Source organism: Nuphar pumila, chromosome 17 (genome assembly GCF_984573655.1).
Source record: "Nuphar pumila chromosome 17, dmNupPumi1.hap1.1, whole genome shotgun sequence".
Classification (NCBI taxonomy): Eukaryota; Viridiplantae; Streptophyta; class Magnoliopsida; order Nymphaeales; family Nymphaeaceae; genus Nuphar; species Nuphar pumila.
In genome coordinates this window covers 17610029-17633843 of record NC_143265.1, presented here as the reverse complement: position 1 = coordinate 17633843, position 23815 = coordinate 17610029, and the positions used below count along the sequence as shown (strand labels likewise).

At 39.3% G+C, this 23815-nt stretch overlaps 1 protein-coding gene across 2 annotated transcripts in view; it reads left to right on the top strand.

The window, feature by feature from the left end:
• Positions 1 to 23815, top strand: part of LOC149811734 (protein STRUBBELIG-RECEPTOR FAMILY 8-like) — a 69815-nt gene that overhangs the window by 4643 nt on the left and 41357 nt on the right. For both annotated transcript variants that reach the window (XM_089993249.1, XM_089993248.1), the window contains exons 7-10: positions 16835 to 16906; positions 16993 to 17058; positions 17139 to 17204; positions 17294 to 17604. In XM_089993249.1, the coding sequence (XP_089849375.1) occupies positions 16835 to 16906; positions 16993 to 17058; positions 17139 to 17204; positions 17294 to 17604 (515 nt within the window). The remainder of the gene's footprint in view (positions 1 to 16834; positions 16907 to 16992; positions 17059 to 17138; positions 17205 to 17293; positions 17605 to 23815) is intronic.

The window sequence follows — 23815 nt, the reverse complement described above, 5'->3', positions numbered from 1 at the left end:
CAAGTTAAGATCGAACACCAGAGACCTGGTGGACTCCTACAACCTTTAGACATCCCTGAGTGGAAGTGGGACGACATATCAATGGATTTTATTGTGGGTTTACCGAAGACTCGTCGTTAGCATGATGTCATCTGGGTGTTACTAGACCGACTAACGAAGAGCGCCCATTTTCTGCAGATCAGAGTGAGTCAAAGTTTGTAGAGTTTGGCATATCTGTATATAGACGAGATTGCTTGACTTCACCGGATACCACTTTCGATCGTGTACATCTCGTTTTTGGCGCCAGTTGCAGAAGGCCTTAGGTACCAAATTAAAGTTCAACACAACTTTTCACCCGCAGATTGATGGACAGACGGAGCCTACTATCCAAACCTTTGAGGACATGCTGAGAGCATGCCTGCTAGATTGGGCAAGAGACTGAGATAGGCTTATAAAGCTTGCAGAGTTTTCATACAACAATAGTTACCATGCCAATATCGGTATGACACCATATAAAGCTCTATATGGTAGACCATAAAGATCCTCGTTGTGCTGGGACGAGGTTGGTGTTAGAGCAGTAGAGTCTTCAGAGGCAATCCATTATTATTTAGACCAGGTACGGATGATTCGCCAGCGATTAGTTGCTGCCCAGAGCTGACAGAAGAGCTACGTCGACTAGCGGCGTAGGGAGCTTAGCTTTGCAATGGGCGATCACGTATTTGTTTGGATATTGCCTACGAAGAGTGCTTCTAGGTTCGGGAAAAATGAGAAGCTTAGCCCTCGGTACATGGGACCTTTTGAGACCCTTGAGCGAGTTGGTGAGTCGGCGTACCGAGTAGAACTTCTACCTCAGTTTTTTCAGATCCACAATGTTTTCCACGTCTCGATGTTGAGGAAGTATGTACCGGACCCCTCACATGTTATTTAGTATAAGATACTCGAAGTATAATTGGATTTGACGACGGATGAGAGACCAATGGAGATTGTGGATCGCCAGGAGATGATACTTCGGAGTAGGACGATTCTGTTCGTGAAAGTACGTTGGCAACATCACGGACTAGACAAGTGCACCTGAGAGCCTGAGACCAATATTCGTGAACATTTCTCACACTTATTCGGTATGTTATAATTTCGTAGACGAAATTCTTTTAAGGGGTAGTGATGTAATATCTCGCAAATTTTTATAATATTTTCAAAGTTTGAAAATACATTTTTTAATTAAATAGTTATATTTGATATATTAAAATTATTGAAAATAATATATATGGCTGATGTCAATGAGGGTCTGGACTTGGTCGAGGGCCCATTGAAGATATCTATATATGATATGTAACATTTGCGAATTTTATTTATTTTTAACTTTTAAATTTGAGAGAAATTCAGGTTAAAATTAGGTTTAATTCAGGCGAAATTCAAAAGTTAAATGTAACTAGGACTCTAGTTAGATCTGTTATAAATCGTAGATCTCGCAGGAGATCTGATTTGTCGATTTTGGATGTTGGTTGGTCTAGAAAATGCATTTTTCAAATTAGACCAGCCTCTATTTTGTTTTTTTATTTCCAATTTGGATCGGAGTCGATCGACCTATATACATTTGGGTTGACATCAATATGGATCTGGACCTAGTCCAGGATCCATATTGATTAGTGCCCATGAATGAGTTGAATTTCAAATGGATATGGATTTGGATCATGGGTCCAACCCAAACCATAATCCATCCATAACTTATTTAAAACAAAAAAGAATTTAAAACTTTACGAAACACACACACACACACACACATATATATATATATATATATATATATATATATATATATATAGTAGTTATGATAGGGTACAATTCTACGTTTGGTAGAACTCTACCCCAAACAATATGGATCTAGAAGGGGGCGGGGGGTGGGTCACCCCTGTTAAAATAGAGCATGTGCATGGATCTGGATCTGGATCCAGATCCATACGCACGTCTATCCTTTTAACTATGCAGCTGACGTCTTTTTCATTAATGGCATTTATGTAATATGATTGTTATGGTGTGATATTTTAGTCCCTATTGTAAAAGCGTTTTAATGTAAAGAGATTAGGGCTCAGAGGTAGAGTTTAGTTTTGCTGCCCCAACTATTGTGCATCTACCTCTCTCCCTTTTCTCTGTTTTTTGTGCAGGCTGAACAGAGGAATAAACCCCTCACGATATCTCATAACCCCCTATTGAGATTTTTAATATAAAGAGAGAGGCAAAACTTCTCTCTGAAAACGTCAGCCAGAGAGAAAACAAAAAGGAAAGAGAAAGGAAAAAGAAGAGAAAATAAAGAGAGAGAAAAAAAAGGGAAAAGGCATTATCTTTTTTATCTCCTATTCTTTTCACGTATTTCAGCATAGCAAGGTACAGGTTCTTCTCTTTTTTCTATAGAAAAGGGTTTAAGATGTCTTAAATCATATGGGTATAAGGGCTGATCATATCTGAAAATTTCTACATGTATATATTATATATTTTTGATGTTCTTGATGCTTAAAATTGAATTTTTCCATCTCTGAACTTGTCTGCAAATTTTTGCATGCATATGCTATAGATTTTTGATGTTCTTAATGCTTAAAATTGAATTTTTGCATTCTTGAACATGTCTGCAAATTTCTGCATGCATATGCTATGTATTTTTTATGTTCTTGATGCTTAAAACTGAATTTCTGCATTCCTGAACATGTCTGCAAATTTCTGCATGCATATGCTATGTATTTTTGTTGTGCTTGATGCTTAAAATTGAATTTATGCATCCCTGAATATGTCTGCAAATTTCTGCATGCATATGCTATGTATTTTTGGTGTTCTTGATGCTTAAAACTGAATTTCTGCATCCATGAACATGTTTGAAAATTTCAGCATACATATCATGTATATTTTTACCGTTCTTGATGCTTAAAACCAAGTTTATGCATCCATGAACATGTCTGAAAATTCCAGCACGCATATCAAGTATATTTTTACCGTTCTTGATGCTTAAATTCAAGTTTATGCATCTATAAACAGGTCTGGAAATTCCAGCATACATATCATGTATATTTTTACTGTTCTTGATGCTTAAATCCAAGTTTATGCATCTGTAAACATGTTTGAAAATTTTAGCATGCATATCATGTATATTTGATTTGTTTTTATTGATTTGGAGAAGGCTTACGATAGAGTACCTAGGGACGTTCTCTGGTGGACAATGATGAAGAAAGCTGTTTCTCTCAAGTACATTAGTATAATTAAAGATATGTATGAAGGAGTAGTAACCAATGTCCGCACTTGTGGAGGGGTGACAACCAATTTTTCTATAACGGTTGGGTTACATCAAGGATCTGCTTTAAGCCCTTTCCTATTTGCTATAGTGATGGATGAGCTTACGAGATCAATTCAAGAAAATGTGCCGTGGTGTATGTTGTTTGCTGATGATATTGTTGAAAGAAGCACCAAACCCTAGGTAGAGAGAGAGAGATAGAGGGAAAGATAGAAGAGAGAGAGAGAGAGAGAGTGAGAGACGGCTGCACAGAGAAAACACTTCATTTCTTCATTAGGGCTTCTCTCTATGTTAAATAGAGAGAGGCTAAAAAGACTAATTACATCTAAGCCCTTTATGACAAAATAATTTCAAATAGCTTTTAATATAAAAAGATAATATAAAAAGACTTAACTTAAAACCACCTATTCTCAACACTCCCCCTCAAGCTGGAGCATAGATATCAATCATGCTCAGCTTGTCACAACATTTTGAGAAATTAGGTCTCGCCAGAGCTTTGGTAAAAACATCTGCTACTTGATCTTCGGAAGATACATGATCGGTGCAGATAAACCCAGCTTGAACCAGGTCACGAACATAGTGACAGTCAACTTCAATATGTTTAGTCCTTTCATGAAACACTGGGTTGTTGGCAATATATGTAGCATCCCTATTGTCACACATCATCAACATAGGCAGGGATACTTTCTCCTGAAGCTCGGTCAAGACTGATTTTACCCACATAATCTCAGCTGCTGTCTGGGCCATTGCCCGGTATTCAGATTCAGCACTCGACCTGGCTACAACGGTTTGTTTCTTACTCCTCCAGGTAACAAGATTTCCTCCCACAAACACACAAAATCCAGATGTTGACTTCCTATCTTCGACAGATCCTGCGTAATCTGCGTCAGTGTAGGCAACCACATCCAACGATGAATTTCGTTTAAACAACAGACCTTTACCAGAAGATGACTTTAAATACCGAAGAACCATCATAGCTGCATCCCAGTGAACTTTTGTGGGTTTGTCCATGAACTGACTGATTTTACTCACGACTAATGAAATGTCAGGTTTAGTAACAATCACATATAGCAACTTACCCACCAAGGATCTAAAGCTGGCACTATCCACATAGTCAGATTTCTCATCGAACATGTGAGTTTTGGGATCCATTGGAATATTAGCTGGCTTAGCTCCTAGCATTCCAGTCTCTTTTAATAAGTCCAACACATACTTTCTTTGAGACAACACTAAGCCCTCTTTGTTTCTTGCAACCTCGATACCCAGAAAATATCGAAGGTGACCAAGATCTTTAGTAACAAAGTGCTTCTGAAGATGATCTTTTGTTGCAGAAATATCTTGGGCACTGCTCCCTGTTAATATGATGTCATCAACGTATACCACCATAACAACAATTCCAGTACTGGTTTTTTTGATAAACAAAGAATGATCTGAAGCTGACCTGACAAATCCAAAGCTCAACATTACCTCAAATAATTTGTGAAACCATGCCCGCGGACTCTGCTTCAGGCCATAAATAGCCTTCTTCAACTTGCACACCTTCTGACACTCCCCCTGAACCTCGAACCCTGGAGGTTGTTGCATGTAGACAGTTTCATGCAAATCCCCATACAAAAAGGCATTCTTGACATCCAACTGAAACAAGGGCCATCCATGATGCACAACAACAGAAAGAACAAGACGAATAGTGCCAAGACGAGCAACTGGGGAGAAAGTTTCAAAAAAGTCAACCCCATAAGTCTGAGTGTAGCCTTTTGCAACCAATCGGGCTTTGTACCGTTCAATCGACCCATCCGAGTTATACTTAATGCTATATACCCATTTGCAGCCTACAATATCTGCATCTGTGGGAGGATCAACCAAGTCCCAAGTGTCTCGAGATCATAAGGCATCCATCTCATCACGCATAGCCTGCATCCAGTTGGAGTCGACTAGAGCTTGTCTGTGATGAAGCGGAATAGAAGAGGCAGACAGAGCAGAAATAAAATTCTTCATAGATGTCCCAAGATTAGCTTCTGATACAAATTGCGTGATGGGGTAAAGAGTGCACTGTCTCTTTCCCTTGCGCAGAGCAATGGGAAGATCAACATCAGATGTAGGGGCAACAGTTTGCTCAGAATTACTTACCTGAGGAGAAGGAGGTGATGGCGGCATGGAGGTAGGAGGCACCCTGTGCGTGTATACTATGGGAGGGTTTCGGAAGCGAGACACTGGAACCAAGGACTGAGGAGGAAGCGACTCTAACGGAAAGGGAGGAATCGGCAGAGGAAGGATATCACCAAGGCTCTCCTGTAGTCTGGGAGTAGTACTTGAAAAATAAGGGATAGACTCAAAGAAGGTAACGTCCGCACTAACATACTCTTTATGAGATATAGGGTCGTAGCAACGATATCCTTTTTGGTTCTTAGGATACCCAAGGAAAACACATTTAATAGACTGCGCAGCAAGTTTGTCTCGATCCGGACCCAGCTTATGCACAAAACACACACATCCAAAAACTTTAGGAGGGATAGGGAAGAGAGGAGCCTCTGGATGGAGAATTTGAATAGGGATCTAGTCTTCTACAGAGCTTGACGACATGCGATTTATCAGAAAACCAGCTGTCAGAACCGCATCGCCCCAGTATGAAGCATGCATATTGGATTGAATCATAAGGCACCAAGCAACATTAAGGATTTGTCTATGTTTCCTCTCAGCCACTCCATTTTGCTGGGAGGTATGGGGGCATGTAAGTTGAGGTTGAATCCCATTACCCGAATAGAATTGAAGTAAGTCTTTGGATTTGAACTCAAGAGTATTATCAGTGCGAACAATTTTAACACATACATCAAATTGAGTTTTTATCTCGGCAATTAAAGATTTAAGAATGACAGGACCTTGAGACCGATCTTTTAACAGGAACACCCACGATAACCTTGAGAAGTCATCAACAATAACTAGATAATAACGACACTGAGACCTATTCGGAATCCTACTCGGACCCCACACATCGACATGAAGAAGATCAAACAATCCTTGACTTGACGGACTCTGACTAGTAGGGAAAGAGCTTCGACAATGTTTTCCCAATTGACATGTTTCACACTGAAAACAAAACTGAGGGAGGTATATGAGAAATGACACGACGAAGTTTTGTCACTGGAAGGTGACCCAAACGATGATGCCACAATAGAGGACTTGAGGATGATGTACCAGCTGAATAGGCCGAAACTTCTGGTTGGAGTAGGTAATACAGACCACCTTCCTCATAGCCGCCACCAATCTTTCTCCCCGTCAGCAAGTCCTGAAAGGTGCACCCCATAGGATCAAAAATCACTCTACAATTCAAATCTTTTGTCATTCGGCTGACGGATAGTAAATTCTGTGGAAACGAAGTAGCATGAAGAACATGCGACAATTGAAGAGTAGGAGTAATAGACAGGCTTCCCTGCCCTACAATTGGGGAAGAACTACCATCAGCAAGAAGTACCCCTTTTATCAGTCACAGGTTTTAAACCCAAAAAATTACTCGAATTTCCGCACAAGTGACCAGATGCTCCAGAATCAATGATCCACCTATCACCTTGACCGGATAGGCCATCACCTGCCGAGTACACAACCTCCGCAACAGAAGACTTCGAAGTGGATGATCGTAAAGCAATGAGCTCGTCATATTCAGCTCTGCTAAGTGTTACATAATCCTTGGAGGAATCTGCATCTGATTTAACCACTGGAGCCATAATATAAACTAATTGGCTAGATTCACAAAATCAAGGAGCAACCACACGCGCACACCCACAATCAACTACGAACCCGACTATATCAAGTTTTGATTTCACCAATGAAATATGAGAAAAGCGACTTGCTACTATTCATATCCAAACTTAAAACAAATTTAAAGAAACTTGACCAGCACCTTCCACCTCAACCGCGGATGGCTATTGGTTGCAAATCAAGATCACACATCCAACACGATAAAGATGTGTCTGGTTTTCAGACTATCACACATCAGTTTTCTGCGACTACATAGTTTTTCGCGACTACACAGTTTTCCACACCAGAGATAAAATCTGGACAGGCTTCAAGTAACACAAGAAATAGCGTGTGTTATCATCACGCATTAGCCACTAAGACAACCAGTAGCAGAACTCAACATAGAATCCCTCGACAAAAACCAATTCCTACAAACAAAATAATTTTCCCACACTGCAGGGAATCACGCCTGCTGCTTAAAACAAATTCTGCAATAAGTTAACATGCTGCTTTCACAGCACACACTTTCCAGCCAAACAGATCACGACACAGTAGGGAACACGACTGCTAATATTCATCTTCTGAAATCTAACAACAAAATAGAATCTGAGATAAACTTACCATCCAGATTCACAACTAGCGATAACTTGAGCACGTAGAAACATAAGCCTTCAAAGAACTCGGCAACAATACAATGCAGGAACCACGATACTCCCAGCCATATACTCACAGAAACCACGACAATAAACGAACTCGGCAACAATACAATGCAGGAAATTACAGCATCCCGGCAGAGATAAACACAACAAGGACTCACGACAGGGGATCACGGCATCACAACAGAAAATCAGGGCAGAAAACCACGATCCACCCGCCACAGTCAACTTCCACGTCAATCTTCAGCAGACCCGATCTCCACTTGATGGGTAGCAGCTGGCGACTTCAACCATGACAGCAAGTCTTCTTTGATCACAACAAACATACCCAAATCTGAGTAAGATCTGATTCCTCCCCCTTTTTTTCAGATCTTCACCCTGTACACGACGAGTTCTGGCACCCTCGACCATTGGGTCTTCATCCACCTTCCAGACCTGGCTTCAGATGTGAGTCATGACCTCCAGTCAGATCTTCATTGTCATGACTAGGTCTGACTACAAATCTGTCGCCAGATCTGATCTTCACCAAGAGGCGCTGATCGCTGATCAGCAGAGGAGCGATATCCACCAAGAGGTTTTATGCAGATGCAGATATTGCTTGAAGGAAACTGAGATTGGAGTTCAGGCACTCAAGATCGCACGTGGCTCTGATACCATGTTGAAAGAAGCACCAAACCCTAGGTAGAGAGATAGAGGGAAAGATAGAAGAGAGAGTGAGAGTGAGAACACTTCATTTCTTCATTAGGGCTTCTCTCTATGTTAAATAGAGAGAGGCTAAAAAGACTAATTACATCTAAGCCCTTTACGACAAAATAATTTCAAATAGCCTCTAATATAAAAAGACTTAACTTAAAACCACCTATTCTCAACCGATATTGTTTTGATTGATGAGTCTAGAACTGGGGTTAATGCTAAGTTAGAATTATGGAGACAGACATTGGAAGCAAGAGGTCTTAAGTTGAGTAAGAGTAAGACAGAATACATGGAATGTCGATTTAGTAAGCAACGAAGTAGTGATGGGAGTGTACTGAAGCTTGGTGAGCACGAAATACCGGTGGATGATTCTTTCAAATATTTGAGATCTATCATTCAAAAGTATGGAGAAATTGATGGAGATGTAAATCATAGGATAAAGGTTGGGTGGATGAAATGGAAGAGTGCAACTGGAGTGTTGTGCGATCGTAGAATGCCATTGCGGTTGAAGGGAAAGTTTTATAGGACGACTATTAGGCCCGCTTTACTATATAGTACGGAATGTTGGGCTGCCAAGAGACATCATATTCAAAAAATGAGTGTAGCTGAGATGCGTATGCTGAGATGGATGTGTGGAAATACAATAAAAGATAAGATTCGGAACGAGGAGATACGTAAGAAGGTAGGCGTTGCACCCATTGAAAATAAGATGAGAGAGAATCGTTTACGGTGGTTTGGACATATTCGACGAAGGCCTAATGATGCTCCAGTTAGAAGGATGGAGAAATGGGAAAATATATTAGTTAAAAGAGGTCGGGGTAGGCCTAGGAAGACATGGATGGAGGTGATAAGAAAGGATATGAATGCTTTGAACCTCACCGAGGACATGGCATTGGATAGAAATGATTGGAGGAGAAGGATTCATGTGGAAGACCCATAATGATTTTCTTTGTTGGTTCATATCGCCGACCCCAATTGTTTTGGGATGAAGGCGTAGTTGTTGTTGTATATCATGTATATTTATATCGTTCTTAATGCTTAAATTCAAGTTTCATCTTTGAATGTGTCTGCAAATTCCTGCATGTATTTCTTCATTTTTTATCAGATTTACAACATGCATAGTTTGTACATATGCTGGCTGCTTCATAAACAGGTTCGCAGCAGCATATATTTATGTATATATATGCTGTCCGCAATCTGGACAGGTTTGCTGCAGCATATATATACATATATGTGTTGTCCGTGTTTTGAACAGGTATACAAGAACATATATTCACTTATATATGTGTTCGCATTCTGAACAGGTACGCAACAACATATATTCACTTATATAAGTGTTGTCCACGATCTGGACAGGTTCACAGCAGCATATATATACATATATATGTGTTGTCAACGTTCTGGATAGGTACGCAACAACATATATTCACTTATATATGTACACAACAACATATATTCACTTATATATGTGTTGTCTGCGTTCTGGACAGGTACACAACAACATATATTCACTTATATATATGTGTTGTTCGCGTTTTGGATAGGTTTGCAACAACATATGTATACATATATATGTGCTGCCCACGTTATGGACAGATTCACAACAACATATACATAGATATATATGTTGTCATATGCTCTTTACACATGCTGCCCACGTAATGTGCTCTTTGCATATGTTCTTCGCATATGCCGTACGTGTTATGTTGGTTATATTGTTTACGTTGCGTTATATGCGTTATGTTGCTTGCTTGCGTTGTGCTGTTCGTGTTCTTGTGTAGATTCACAGCCTAATATATATATATATATATATATTGTGCTGATTGCTTTTGAGCAGATTTGCAGCATAAAATATATATATGCGAATTGCTACACGGCTTAAAATGTATATAAATGTTGTTTGCTTTTTGAACAGTTTCACATTAATATGTGTATTATATGTGAATATGTTGGCTAGATTTGAACATGAAATTTTTGGTTATTGTGTGTTTCATGTTCACTCAAAAATCTTTCAATGTTAATTTATTGTGATAATGTTTGATCCATTGAAAGGCCATTGAGGGCCGTGAGCATGTATTGCTTACGAAATATTAAATTGTGATTTTTGCATTGCAAAATGATTTTGTTGGAAATTGGTTTTCCTAAATTAATTACACTCTTGAATTTCATGGGGCAAAGGCTCGAATTGTAGATTTGCATAACTCTTCTTGTGTAAAGAACTCTTAATTAATTAAGATGGTAAAAGAGACCAAACAGTGAAATAATTTTCTTCCCTGGTGACCCTCTGAAAGGATGGAAACCTTGGATGGCTGTCGTGGGGGATCGTGAGGATATTAAACACTATGTACATTTATTGTCCCAAAGAATTCGATGTGTGGTTCGTGTTCTTGGTCACAATTATAGGAAACTTTCAGTCACTTTGCATGAGGTGTTGTTGTTGACTCAACTGTAGTTATTGGTATACCAAGAAAGTGGCATCAATGAGTGCGGATTTTCATTGATATCTCGACATTAGGTGAAGATTTCAAATAATCCGACGAATGGTGAGGATTCCTGATATCAATCAGAGAACAAGTGTAGAACCCAGTAATTAAAATACAAATTTGTGTGTTAAGCTATGACTGGAAACTGCCTTGAACCTCATGAACTTTACCTGTTTTGAGTATCTGCGAGTCTATAAGAAAGTGAAAATTAAATTTGTGTGCATTAAATAGGGATATGCATACAGAACCAATTCTAATCAATTAAATTAAAAAGTTATTCATAATGTTGCATTGATTCATGTATCCTTAAATGTTTATCATTAATTTCATTCATCCCTAAATGTTTGATTTAACATGGAATTGTTGATTGCTTGCTTGAATTGCTTAAATGGTAAGTTTGTTTTTATGCTACTTGTGATTTCTCTTAAACTTGTGCTTGATTTACTTTACGCTATTTCCTTACAACAACAACAAACAACAACTACGCCTTCATCCCAAAACAATTGGGGTCAGCGATATGAACCAAAAAAGAAATTCATTTTGGGTCTTCCACATGAATCCTTTTCCTCCAATCATTTCTATCCAACGCCATGTCCTCGGTGAGGTTCAAAGCATTCATATCCTTTCCTATCATCTCCATCCAAGTCTTCCTAGGCCTACCCCGACCTCTTTTAACTAATATATTTTCCCATTTCTCCAACCTTCTAACTGGAGCATCATTAGGCCTTCGCCGAATATGTCCAAACCACCGTAAACGATTCTCTCGCATCTTATTTTCAATGGGTGCAACACCTACCTTCTTACGTATCTCTTCGTTCCGAATCTTATCTTTTATTGTATTTCCACACATCCATCTAAGCATCCGCATCTCAGCTACACTCATTTTTTGAATATGATGTCTCTTGGCAGCCCAACATTCCGTACCATATAGTAAAGCGGGTCTAATAGTCGTCCTATAAAACTTTCCCTTCAACCGCAATGGCATTCTACGATCGCACAGCACTCCAGTAGCACTTTTCCATTTCATCCACCCAACCTTTATCCTATGATTTACATCTCCATCAATTTCTCCATACTTTTGAATGATGGATCCCAAATATTTGAAATAATCATTCACCGGTATATCTTGCTCACCAAGCTTCACTACACTCCCATCCCTACTTCGTTGCTTACTAAACCGACATTCCATATATTCAGTCTTACTCTTACTCAACTTAAAACCTCTAGCTTCCAATGTCTGTCTCCATAATTTTAACTTAGCATTAACCCCAGCTCTAGACTCATCAATCAAAACAATATCATCAGCAAACAACATACACCACGGTACATTTTCTTGAATTGATCTCGTAAGCTCATCCATCACTATCGCAAATAGGAAAGGGCTTAAAGCAGATCCTTGATGTAACCCAACCGTTATCGGAAAATTGGTTGTCACCCCTCCACAAGTGCGGACATTGGTTACTACTCCTTCATACATATCTTTAATTATACTAATGTACTTGAGAGAAACACCTTTCTTCATCATTGTCCACCAGAGAACGTCCCTAGGTACTCTATCGTATGCCTTCTCTAAATCAATAAAAACCATATGCAAATCTTTGTTCCTCTCTCTATATCTTTCAATAAGTTGTCTAAGAAGATGTATAGCTTCCATAGTTGATCTTCCAGGCATAAAACCAAATTGATTCTCCGATATCATGACAACCTTCTTCAACCTAGACTCAATCACCCTCTCCCAAAGTTTCATAGTATGACTCATGAGTTTTATACCACGATAGTTTGTGCAATCTTGTATATCACCCTTATTCTTATATAAAGGCACCAAAGTACTCTTCCTCCACTCATTAGGCATCTTATTTGTTCGCCAAATCAAGTTAAAAAGATTTGTCAACCATTCTAAACCTTTCTCTCCCAAGCATTTCCAAGCCTCGATAGGTATACCATCTGGGCCAACTGCCCTTCTTGATTTCATTTTCTTCAAATCCTCTGCAATTTCTTTCTTTTGAATCTTGCGCATGAAGTCACGATTTATCTCATGAAAAGGAATGGAGAAGTCTCCAAGATCTTGAGCATGACTATCATTAAATAGCTTATCAAAATAATCTTTCCATCTCTCCTTAATCTCCTCATCTTTGACTAAAACCCTTTGCGTTTCATCTTTGATACATCTAACCATACCCAAATCCTTCGATTTCCTATCTCTCATCTTTGCAAGCCTATAAATATCCTTCTCGCCTTCTTTGGTATCCAACTTGTCATAAACCTCCTTATATACCTTAGCCCTCGCGTTTTGAACAACTTTTTTAGCTTCCTTCTTTGCTATCATATACTTCTCCAAATTCTCATTATCACGACTCTTACTTAGATTTCTATAACACTCTCTTTTAACCTTAATAGCTAATTTGACATCCTCGTTCCACCATGATGTATCCTTATCTAGTGGTGCACCGCCTTTAGACTCACCCAATACCTCCTTAGCTACTTTTCTCATACCACCCGCTATCTTATTCCACATTGATTCTGAATCCTCCTCGAGACACCAATCAACTTCCTTAACTACCTGCTCTACAAACATTCCTTGTTTAGCTCCTTTCAGTGCCCACCACTTAATTCTAGGATCTATCCTATGTCTATCCCTTTTGCGGCATTGTCTAATTCTAAGATCTAAAATTAAGACTCTATGTTGTGTAGCTACACTTTCTCCTGGTATAACCTTACAATCGATGCAACAACCCCTATCTCTCTTTCTAAGTAGGAAAAAATCTATCTGACTCGTATTAACCCCACTTTTAAATGTTACTAGGTGAGACTCCCTCTTCCTAAACCAAGTGTTTGCTAAGATCATATCATAGGACAAACAAAAATCTAAAATCCTTTCTCCACTTTCATTTCTTTCTCCTATACCATAGCCTCCATGGATATTCTCAAATCCATCCCTACTAATGCCTACATGTCCATTAAGGTCACCGCCGATGAAAAGCTTTTCTCCATAGGATGTCTCTTGTACTACTCCATCTAAATCTTCCCAAAATTGATGCTTAATGGAATCATCTAAACCTACTTGAGGTGCATAAGCACTAATAATATTAATAATATCCGTACCTAATACTAATTTAATAAGTAAAATTCTATCACCCTTCCTACGGACCTCAACTACATTATCTATAAACTGACGACTCATAACAATCCCTACTCCATTCCTATTCCTATTTATTCCTGTATACCAAATCTTATATCCCCAAGGTTCTATCACTTTAGCTTTCTCACCTACCCATTTGGTCTCTTGAAGACATAAAATATCAATCTTTCTCCTACACATAACATCTACTAACTCTACCAACTTACCGGTTAAAGACCCTATGTTCCAAGTGGCTAACCTAATTTTATGGTCTTGGACTAACTTCTTTACCCCCACCCGTCCAACAAAGTGAGGGAACCCTTGCCTATTTGACACCACACCCGGGCGCCGGTGTGACGCGTCGCTTCTGGGCGACGACCTAGCAACCCTTGCACATTTATCACTGCCTCCGGGCCTAGAGAGTACAGCGCGTCGCTCAGTAGGGAACGCCCCAACGAAATTCTCATATTGGTTCATTTTCATAGGATATGACAAAGTTTTTATGCTGGCTGTCACAGGCCTACCGCAACCCTCCTCCTTTATCCGGGCTTGGGACCGGCAGTGTATAACTACACAGGCGGAGTTACTTTACGCTATTTCCTTATTGTTGGAAATTTAGAGGGGCTCGTATGAGAACTTCGGTTCTTACCCGTTTTCTAAAAATGTTTTTCAGGCATCGAGGCTCCGTGATGAGGGGGACTGGCGGGAGGACTCGAGGTTTGTGGTCTGATGGCTCGAGTTTTGATATGCATGGGATTGGATAGAGTTGATTTTGGAATTTATTCGCAAACTTATTGACAAACTTTATTAACAATATTTGATTAAATAATTGAACTTGAGTTAATTGTTTAAATGTATTCTATGTATGAAACGATTGATGGGTTGTGAATATTAAATTTGTAATGTGATCCTAGTCTTTGAGAGGTTTTTCCGCAATTGTTTAAAAAAAAATCTATATTTTTCGAGGACCAGCTAGGGTTGTTATACTAGTTCTCTACAGTTATGACAATTTTTTTTTCCTTTCTACTATCATTTCTCCCATCATTGCTCTTTGGCCTCCAATTATTTTTGTTGAAATGAGGAGGCTTATAGGAATAAGTATTGGCACCGGGTCTCTATACCACCAACACATTTTCCTTAGACTCCTTAGATTCAGTCATGGATTTTAGCTTAAGTTTATTCCATGAACACTTGGGATAAAATCTCATGCAAAGAAGAAATCTCTTCTTGCTTTTGGTTTTGGTGGATAATTGAAACCCGGACATGTTTAAAGTCGGGCCTAAGCCCTCATAAATTGTTTAAATTGCTAACTAAGGATTTGATTTTTCCTACGACGAGCATCATCAAGAGTATCCCAAATAGGCTCCATTTTCGTCATTTGGTCACTCTTTCTCCTTGCTTGCAATTATGAATCTTATCTTGCAATTCCTACTTATGGGCGGCATCATTTCGAGTGTAGGTTTATTTGATAAAAACCCACACTTCATCGGCTTTCTCAAATTTCAATATATTTTTGCAAAGTTCTCCAACCATACTTCTCATAAATAGGGATAAAGACCTTGGCATGTCCAACATCCCTTGTTTTAACAACTTTTTTATAGTCTAAAAGAGCCTTTTCTCTCTCTTGGTCTTTAAGAGATTCTTCTTTGATTACCCCATCTTCCCCACAAATAGATTTAGTGATAATATGTTGAGGTTTCGATATGAAACCATCAATATAGTCCCACAAGTCTTTGCCAACTAAGATTTTTTTCATAGTAGTGGCACACATGTAATTTTTTCATCAAACTTGACGGGAACAACGGTAACTACTTTTTCAGCCATCGTACCAAGAAAATAAAAAGTAGAAGATAATAGATATAGAGAGAAGAAGTGAAGAAGATGGCAAGAAAAAATGGTGAAGTTTGATGGTGCACTTTCCGAGGCAACAAACCAATATTCTCACGATTCACCTCTTGTTCTTCACGTACAAGTTACAATTCAAGAGCACCCTTGCTTTGATATCATGTAATCAATACAAGTGGGTGCCTCTTATGGGCATACAAGAGCACAAGAACATACACAATCAAGACCACCTATGGGTCAATACAAAATCACAACCTCACAAGCCAGGGCTAAAACACAAGTAAAAAATATAGGTATTATTGAGGGTTGGAATGCTTGAAAACAAGCTTACAAACGGGAGGGGGTTCAACCCTTATTTATATATAAAGTGGACCACTAAGGCCATTGGGAGTACTCCCAACGGCTAGAAATATAGCCGTTGGGAGCACTCCCAACAGCTCTATTTCAAGGACATTATAAAGTCTATAATGCCCTTGATAAAAAAGAAAAAATACAGATTTAATAAAAAGGCCTAAAGTGCCTTTAATGATCAAAGCTAATTATATACAGTGAAAAGACTAAAATACCCCTAATGGGTATTACTTATTACATCAAAAGATATAATATATATATATATATACTTTAACAAATATCTCATGAATACTGTCCTCATTGCCTCTGAAAAGAATTGTTGTGGATGCCTTGTCTCTGTGAATGTTTTTCTGTCTCAAAAACAAGGAGAGTTATTCTGTTCTGTCAAAGTACCATTATTAATCATGATGAGACTGCTGAAAGTTTCTGTCCTTGCTGCAAATGATTCAAACAAAATGATTTGGTCTCTCAGTCTGCTTATTTAGAAAGAACATGGGAATTGATGAAAATTTTGCTGATACTCCACGGGGCCATGCAAATGAACTTGTGACATTTTTCTTTTCATTCCAAAAGCTGCATACTATGTGATAAATAATGTCCTCAGAACAACCAGACTTGATTTACACATAATGAAATAGATCTGTTAGTTATCCTTGCTGTGTTGCAAATTCCATTATGAATGTCTGTTCTGCCATGGCAGGGATTTATCTTTCAACAATTTTACAGGAGATCTGCCAACTTCCCTTGGTTCATTGTCAAACCTTTCAACTCTGTAAGTGTGCTGGGTGTCTAAGTTGTTTAAGCATTTTGTGTATATGATGAAACTTCTGTATTTATGCATCTAGTTGTTTTCTGCAGTGACATGCAAAGTAATCAATTGACTGGTTCAGTTAATGTTCTCCGGAACCTGAGCTTGACTGAATTGTAAGCCATTTATTTATTTTTTCCTGCCTTGAGCTGAATCTTTTAGTTCATGTCAGGTTTACACATTCTGATTTCAACAGAAATATTGCAAACAACCATTTCACTGGCTGGGTTCCACCAGAGTTCAGTTCTATTTCTAACCTAGTGTAAGCTATCAACTTCATCTTTCTGATATCTTCTTTTTTTCTGGTTTATCATATCCATGATGCATTCTTTAACTTGATATTTTCTACAGGATTGGAGGAAATTCATTTAATACCGGCCCTGCTCCTCCACCACCACCATATACTCCACCACCTCCAGGTAGAGCACACAATAATCGTAGTAGTGGAATGACTCCACGTAATCCACCAGTTACCAATGGAAATGGGTCTGATTCAAAAAGACTTGCAGCTGGTGCAATAGTGGGCATTGTTATGGGCTCACTTTTGGTGGTTGTAGTTTCTTTAATTGTCCTTGTTTTCTGCCTACGTAAATTTCCAAGTGGTAGAGATTCAAAGGAAACTGCCATCAACAACTCCTCAGAAGTTCATTCTGTTGGGTCAGGTAGCAGTGCACTTCTCTATTCTTGTTTTTTTCAGTCTTCACTTAGTAACATGGTTTTAGCCTTCTACATGTCAACAGGTTCTCTATTTCTTTTTATGTTGTAGACAAAATTTTACTTTTTTGAATGCTATATATGCATGTATGTGATAAACTGTCTCATAAATCGAGAAAGGGAAAGGAGAGGGAGAGAGGAAAAAACTCGAGTCCTTGCTTGGAATCGGCAGCCACTATTTTCTTAATGCTGCACTAATCCTTCATTAACATTAATAGGGTTACAAACAACTTTACATGTACAAAATTGCCCTTTACAAGAAACACATATTACATATATGTATAAGAGGCTGTATCGGATATGGATCTCTATTGGATCCATATCCGATCTATATTCTAATACCCTCCCTCAAGTTGTGCATGGGAGTAAACCATGTGCAACTTGTTCTTCAGATACCAAAAACGGTTACTTGTGAGACCTTTTGTGAACGCATCAGCGACTTGGTCTTCTGACGATACATAAATTGGTTCAATCTCTTTGTCTTCTATCTTTTGTCTGATGAAATGTTGGTCGATCTCAATATGCTTAGTTCGGCTGTGATGAACATGATTAATCGCAATTTGCATGGCACTTCTATTATCACACATAAGAGTTGAACTTGAGACACTCTCTCCCATTTCTGTAAGTAGATGTCTAATCCAGGTCACTTCAGCTGTGGCAGCTGCCATAGATCTATACTCTGCTTCTGTGCTAGATCTTGCTACAACCTTCTCTTTTCTGCTGCTCCATGAGACATGATTTTTTCCAATAAAAACACAGTAACCTGAAACAAATCTCCTTTCATCTGGGTCCCCTACCCAGTCTGCATCTGTGTATGCCAATATATCATGTTTTGGTGTCCCCCATAAAGACTGAACATATGTGAGTCCATCACCCATCGTGCCTTTTAGATAACGAAGAATGTGTTTGACGGCATCCATGTGACCAGTTTTCGGTTCATGCATGAACTGAGATACTTGATTTACAAAGTATACTATGTCTGGTCTGGTAAAAGTGAGGTACTGTAACATGCCCACTATACTGCGGTACTTGCTTGCATCATGGTACAACTCTTCATCACAAATGCTGAGCTTTTGATTGACAATGCTGGGTGTAGGCAGAGGTTTGCGATCTGTCATTCCTGTTTTGGCTAGAAGATCAAGAGTGTATTTGTGTTGGGTTAATGACATTTTTCCATCCTGCCTGTCCACCTCTACACCAAGGAAATATTTCAATTTCACAAGGTCTTTCATCTTGAACCACATACTTAGAAGCACCTTAATTCGCTGAATGTGGTCTGGAGCATTGCCAGTGATCACAATATCATCAACATATATAAGTAAGAAAACCATAGTGGTATCATCCTTATATATGAATAGAGAGCGATCTAGTTGGGAACGGATGAAACCGTGGTTCTGAATTTCTAAGGAGAAACTTTCAAACTATGATCTGGAGGCTTGCTTTAAGCCATACAATGCTCTGGTTAATTTGCATACATATGCCTTTGGATCTCCCTCTGTATAACCTTGAGGCTGCTCCATGTAGACCTCTTCCTTTAAATCCCCATGCAGGAATGCATTTTTAACATCAAGCTGACTAAGGGTCCACCCATGTTCAATTGCCAGACCAAGAATGATACAAATAGTTTCCATTTTTACCACTGGGCTAAAAGTTTCATCATAATCTTGACCGTATTCTTGGGTAAAACCTTTGGCAACAAGACGTGCTTTGTAACATTCAATGCTACCATCTGGCTTATATTTAATCTTATAAACCCATTTTGAGCCAACAACATTTTTATCTGGAGGACGTCCAACTATCTCCCATGTTTGCACTCATGGAGTGCCTCAATTTCCTCATTCATTGCTTCAATCCATTTCTTAGAGTGAATGGCTTGACAAAAAACAAGTGGTTCTTCGTGTTTCTCAATCTTGGATAGAAAAATCTGAAAATCCATTGAAAAATTATCATAACTCACCCACTTTTCAATAGGATGCCTTATCCTGCCTGATCTTCATAATGCTTCTCTGTCATTGGAAAATGCCACGTGTTCTCTAGTAGGCATATCCGTTCGCTCTTTGGGTCTCATGGTATAGACATTTCCTTTGTATCTCAGATATTTTGTCTTCGATGCCTCATCTGAAACTGTCTCATGATTGGTGCTTTCAGGAGTCAAAGTGGTATAAACCCCAGCCTGTGAAATAAGTTCAGCACTGAGCCATGGATCATACCAATTATCATTGGTGTCAATATGTTCATGATTGTGATCTGCTTTATTTCCCAAAAAACTATTTTCATCAAAAATAACATTTCTGGAAATTCTGATCTTTCTATTGGCAGGATCATAGCACCTGTAACCCTTGTGTTCATCTGCATAACCGACAAACTGGCATATAGAGGCTTTGTCTTGAAATTTAGTTCTCATGGATCTATCAATGTGAACATAACATATGCATCCAAAAACTCGTAACTCATCATAATCAGGATGGTCACCAAAGATAACATAATAGGGAGAGAATAGGCATAGGAAGACGATTTATCACATGAGTGACAGTATGAAAGGCTTCTGTCCAAAGACTAATAGGCACATTAGAACCATGCATCATGCTCATTGCACTTTCCACAATGTGTCTGTGCTTACGTTCAACAATTCCATTTTGTTGTGGAGTGTACGGGCAAGAAACTCTACGATGTATCCCATTATCTTGGAGAAAATCTAAAAATTCTTTGGAGGAATACTCACCACCTCCATCGCATTGGAGAATCTGGATGTTTTGAGAGAATTGGGTTTTAACGTAGGCATGAAAACGATGAAAGATGAGAAAAAACTCTGATTTGTATTTCATAAAGAATATCCAGGTAAAGCGAGAAAAACTGTCAATAAAGGATACATAATATTTACTTCCAGAAGAAGAAGGATTGAGGGCTGGGCCCCAAACATCAGAACATATTATCTCGAAAGGCATGGAGGCTCTTTTATTTATTTGATGAAAAGGAAGTACATGACTTTTGCAGACCTGACAATTGAAAGAAAAACATTTTATTCTTCAATGAAGGAGAAACAAACTCTGGAAGAAATCCATTGGACACTAGTTTTTCAATAAAGACTTGACTACAATGACCAAGACGGGAATGCCAAATTTCTGGCTTATTACATTGGGATATACTTAGAATACTTTTAGAAGTGTAATCGGACTTGGGAGGCTTCAGAACACTGGAGGTAGGATCTTTATTGAAGATATGCATGTTTTCACGTCGCTCTCCTTTAGCGAACATTTTCTTCGTTTGAAGGTCCTTGACAAAGACAGAAGTAGGAGTGAATTCAACAGAAGAATTGGTAGAATCAACAAGCTTAGAAACAAAGACAATATTTTTCTTTATATTTGGTGCATGAACAACATTGGATAGAGGAATGAATGAAGATTCAGACGAAGGGATGAAAATGTTGCCTACGTTTGAAATGGGGTGGTGAGTTTCATCTCCAGTAACAATATTAGACTTACCAAAATAAGGGATCAAAGTAGAGAACTTACCTGCATTGCCAGTGACATGAGCTGCTGCCCCTGAGTCTACATACCATATTCCATCATCATTCTGTTTCAAGTTCAGGTTAGCCATAGCAGACAAGAGAAGATCTTTAGCATCATCACTGACCCGAAAGGTACCCGCAGATCCTGATGTAGCAACATTTCTATTATTTTGTATTCTATTACGGTTTTGAGCATTTTGAGGATTGAACCAAGAGTTGGCCTTGATGTGACCACGTTTGTTGCACTGGTAGCACGTGGGAACATTCCTTGACTGGCTGGGAGTGACATTTGATGTAAGTAACAAACCACGACCACTCTGAACTTGTGCTCCCCTACCTCTACCACGCCCTCCTCGTGCACGATCAATAGTTATCCCTGTGGCAAAAACATCATGTATTCCTCGTGCACGATCAACAGTTATCCCTGTGGCAAAAACATCATGTATGGATGATTGCCCTGCTGGGGCATTAGAGATGCTTTTCAAGGACATCTCGTACTGGAACAATTTAGCACATAAATCTTCAAAATTAGGTAACGTCGGCAAGCACAATAAAGAAGTCACAAGAACGTGATACTCTGGTCCCAGGGCATTCAGTATTTGCTGCACTTTTTCTTTATCTGACACTGGATATCCAACAATGGCTAATTGATCTGTGATGCTCTTGACTTGATTTAAAAATTCAATAATGGTCATTGCCTCCCTTTTTAGAAGTTGAAATTCACACTTAAGATATAACACCTTAGCTTCTGATATCTGAGAGTAGGTCTGAGCTAGACTCTCCCACAATACCTTGGCTGTGCAATCATCAGGAATAGAAATCAATACTTCTTGTGATAATGTGGAAGTGATGGACGTGACGAGAGCCTGATCGCGCTTTATCCAACCAACAAATGCAGGATTGCTAATGATGTTTGACAAACTACCATCTTCTTTTGTTTCTTGTGTGATGAATTCTGCAGGTGGTCTAGTGGAGCCATCCAAATGACCTGAAAGGTCTTGACTGCGAATGAAAGGAGTAATCTGTCTCTTCCAAGTCAAATAATTGTTTGTGTTTAGCTTTTTAGAAACTAGCAGCCCCAGGAAGTTGGAGGAAAGACTTTGATTAGCTGAAGTATCCATTTGCAATCTTTGAGCAAGCGAACAGGAAGTACTCAACTGGTATTAAAGAAAGGAGGAGGCGTGAGCAGATTCACGAACGGGAAGGACTCGGCTGGTATTAGGCTAGAAAAATGTGGATCAAGGGACACGGCTGGTAAAAGGAGTAGCAGCAGACCTTGACTGAAAGACTAGGCTGGTATTAGGCTAGAAAAATGTGGATCAAGGGATGCGGCTGGTAAAAGGAGTAGCAGCAGACCTTGACTAAAAGACTAGGCTGGTATTAGGCTAGAAAAATGTGGATCAAGGGACGCGGCTGGTAAAAGGAGTAGCAGTAGACTCGACCCTTCGAAGAGAACTCGGCCTTTTGGGTTCGACCCGGCTGAAGAGGAACCAGGATTGGAGAATTGGGAGATCGTGTACGAAGGAAAAACAGGAAACTTGAATCGTGAAACAAGAAAGAATCGACCTGCTTAGAGGAGAACTCGGCCTTTGGGTTCAGCCTATCACGAGGAGGAAGATGTACTCGGCTGAAGGACGAGGAGGAAGGCTCAGCGGCTGACGAGAAATCGACCTGCTTAGAGGAGAACTCGGCCTTTGGGTTCAGCCCATAGTTACCATGAAGCGAAATTGAGAAGGAAACGATGCGTGAAGAGAAGGCAGTGAAGCGAGTGTTAAGTAGTAGTATGAATTGTAAAGCATGGAATCCTTTTGGAAGCGTATGAGAAGGGAAAAAAGGAAACGTGAAGGAAACGAGTGGGAAGCATGGGGGAAGTGAGGGTGATGCAAAAAAAATAAATAATAACATGAAAAATAAAAGGAGAAGCGGGGGAAAAGCCTAGTGAGTGGAAAGTGAGTTTTTCCCATGCTTTCCGCTTCGGAAACACGCTTCCCTCCTTAAGGATGCGCTTCCGGTAACTATGGTTCAGCCTATCACGAGGAGGAAGATGTACTCGGCTGAAGGACGTGGAGGAAGGCTCAGCGCCTGACGAGATTGGATGACCAGAAGAGTACTCGTCTGAGTGACGAGGAGGGTGGCGTGAAGCTGAGGTACAACAAGGAAAACTAGCGTGAATCTGAGGTACAACAAGGAAAACTCTGTTATGCCCAGAGTGAGGAGGAAGATTCAGCCTGTCACGTTACGTGGAAGACTCTGTTACGCCCAGAGTTGCCGCTGCTCTGATACCATGATAAACTGTCTCATAAATCGAGAAAGGGAAAAGAGAGGGAGAGAGGAGAAAACTCGAGTCCTTGCTTGGAATCGGCAGCCACTATTTTCTTAATGCTGCACTAATCCTTCATTAACATTAATAGGCTTACAAATAACTTTACATGTACAAAATTGCCCTTTACAAGAAACACATATTACATATATGTATAAGAGGCTGTATCGGATATGGATCTCTATTGGATCCATATCCAATCGATATTCTAATAGTATGCATGTAAATAATCAACAAGCATTTGTGCAAAAATAATACCTATGCTACATTTGTTATAGAAAAAAATGCTTCAGAAAGTAGACTTTTAGTTTTAGCAAATCATGCACTGCTG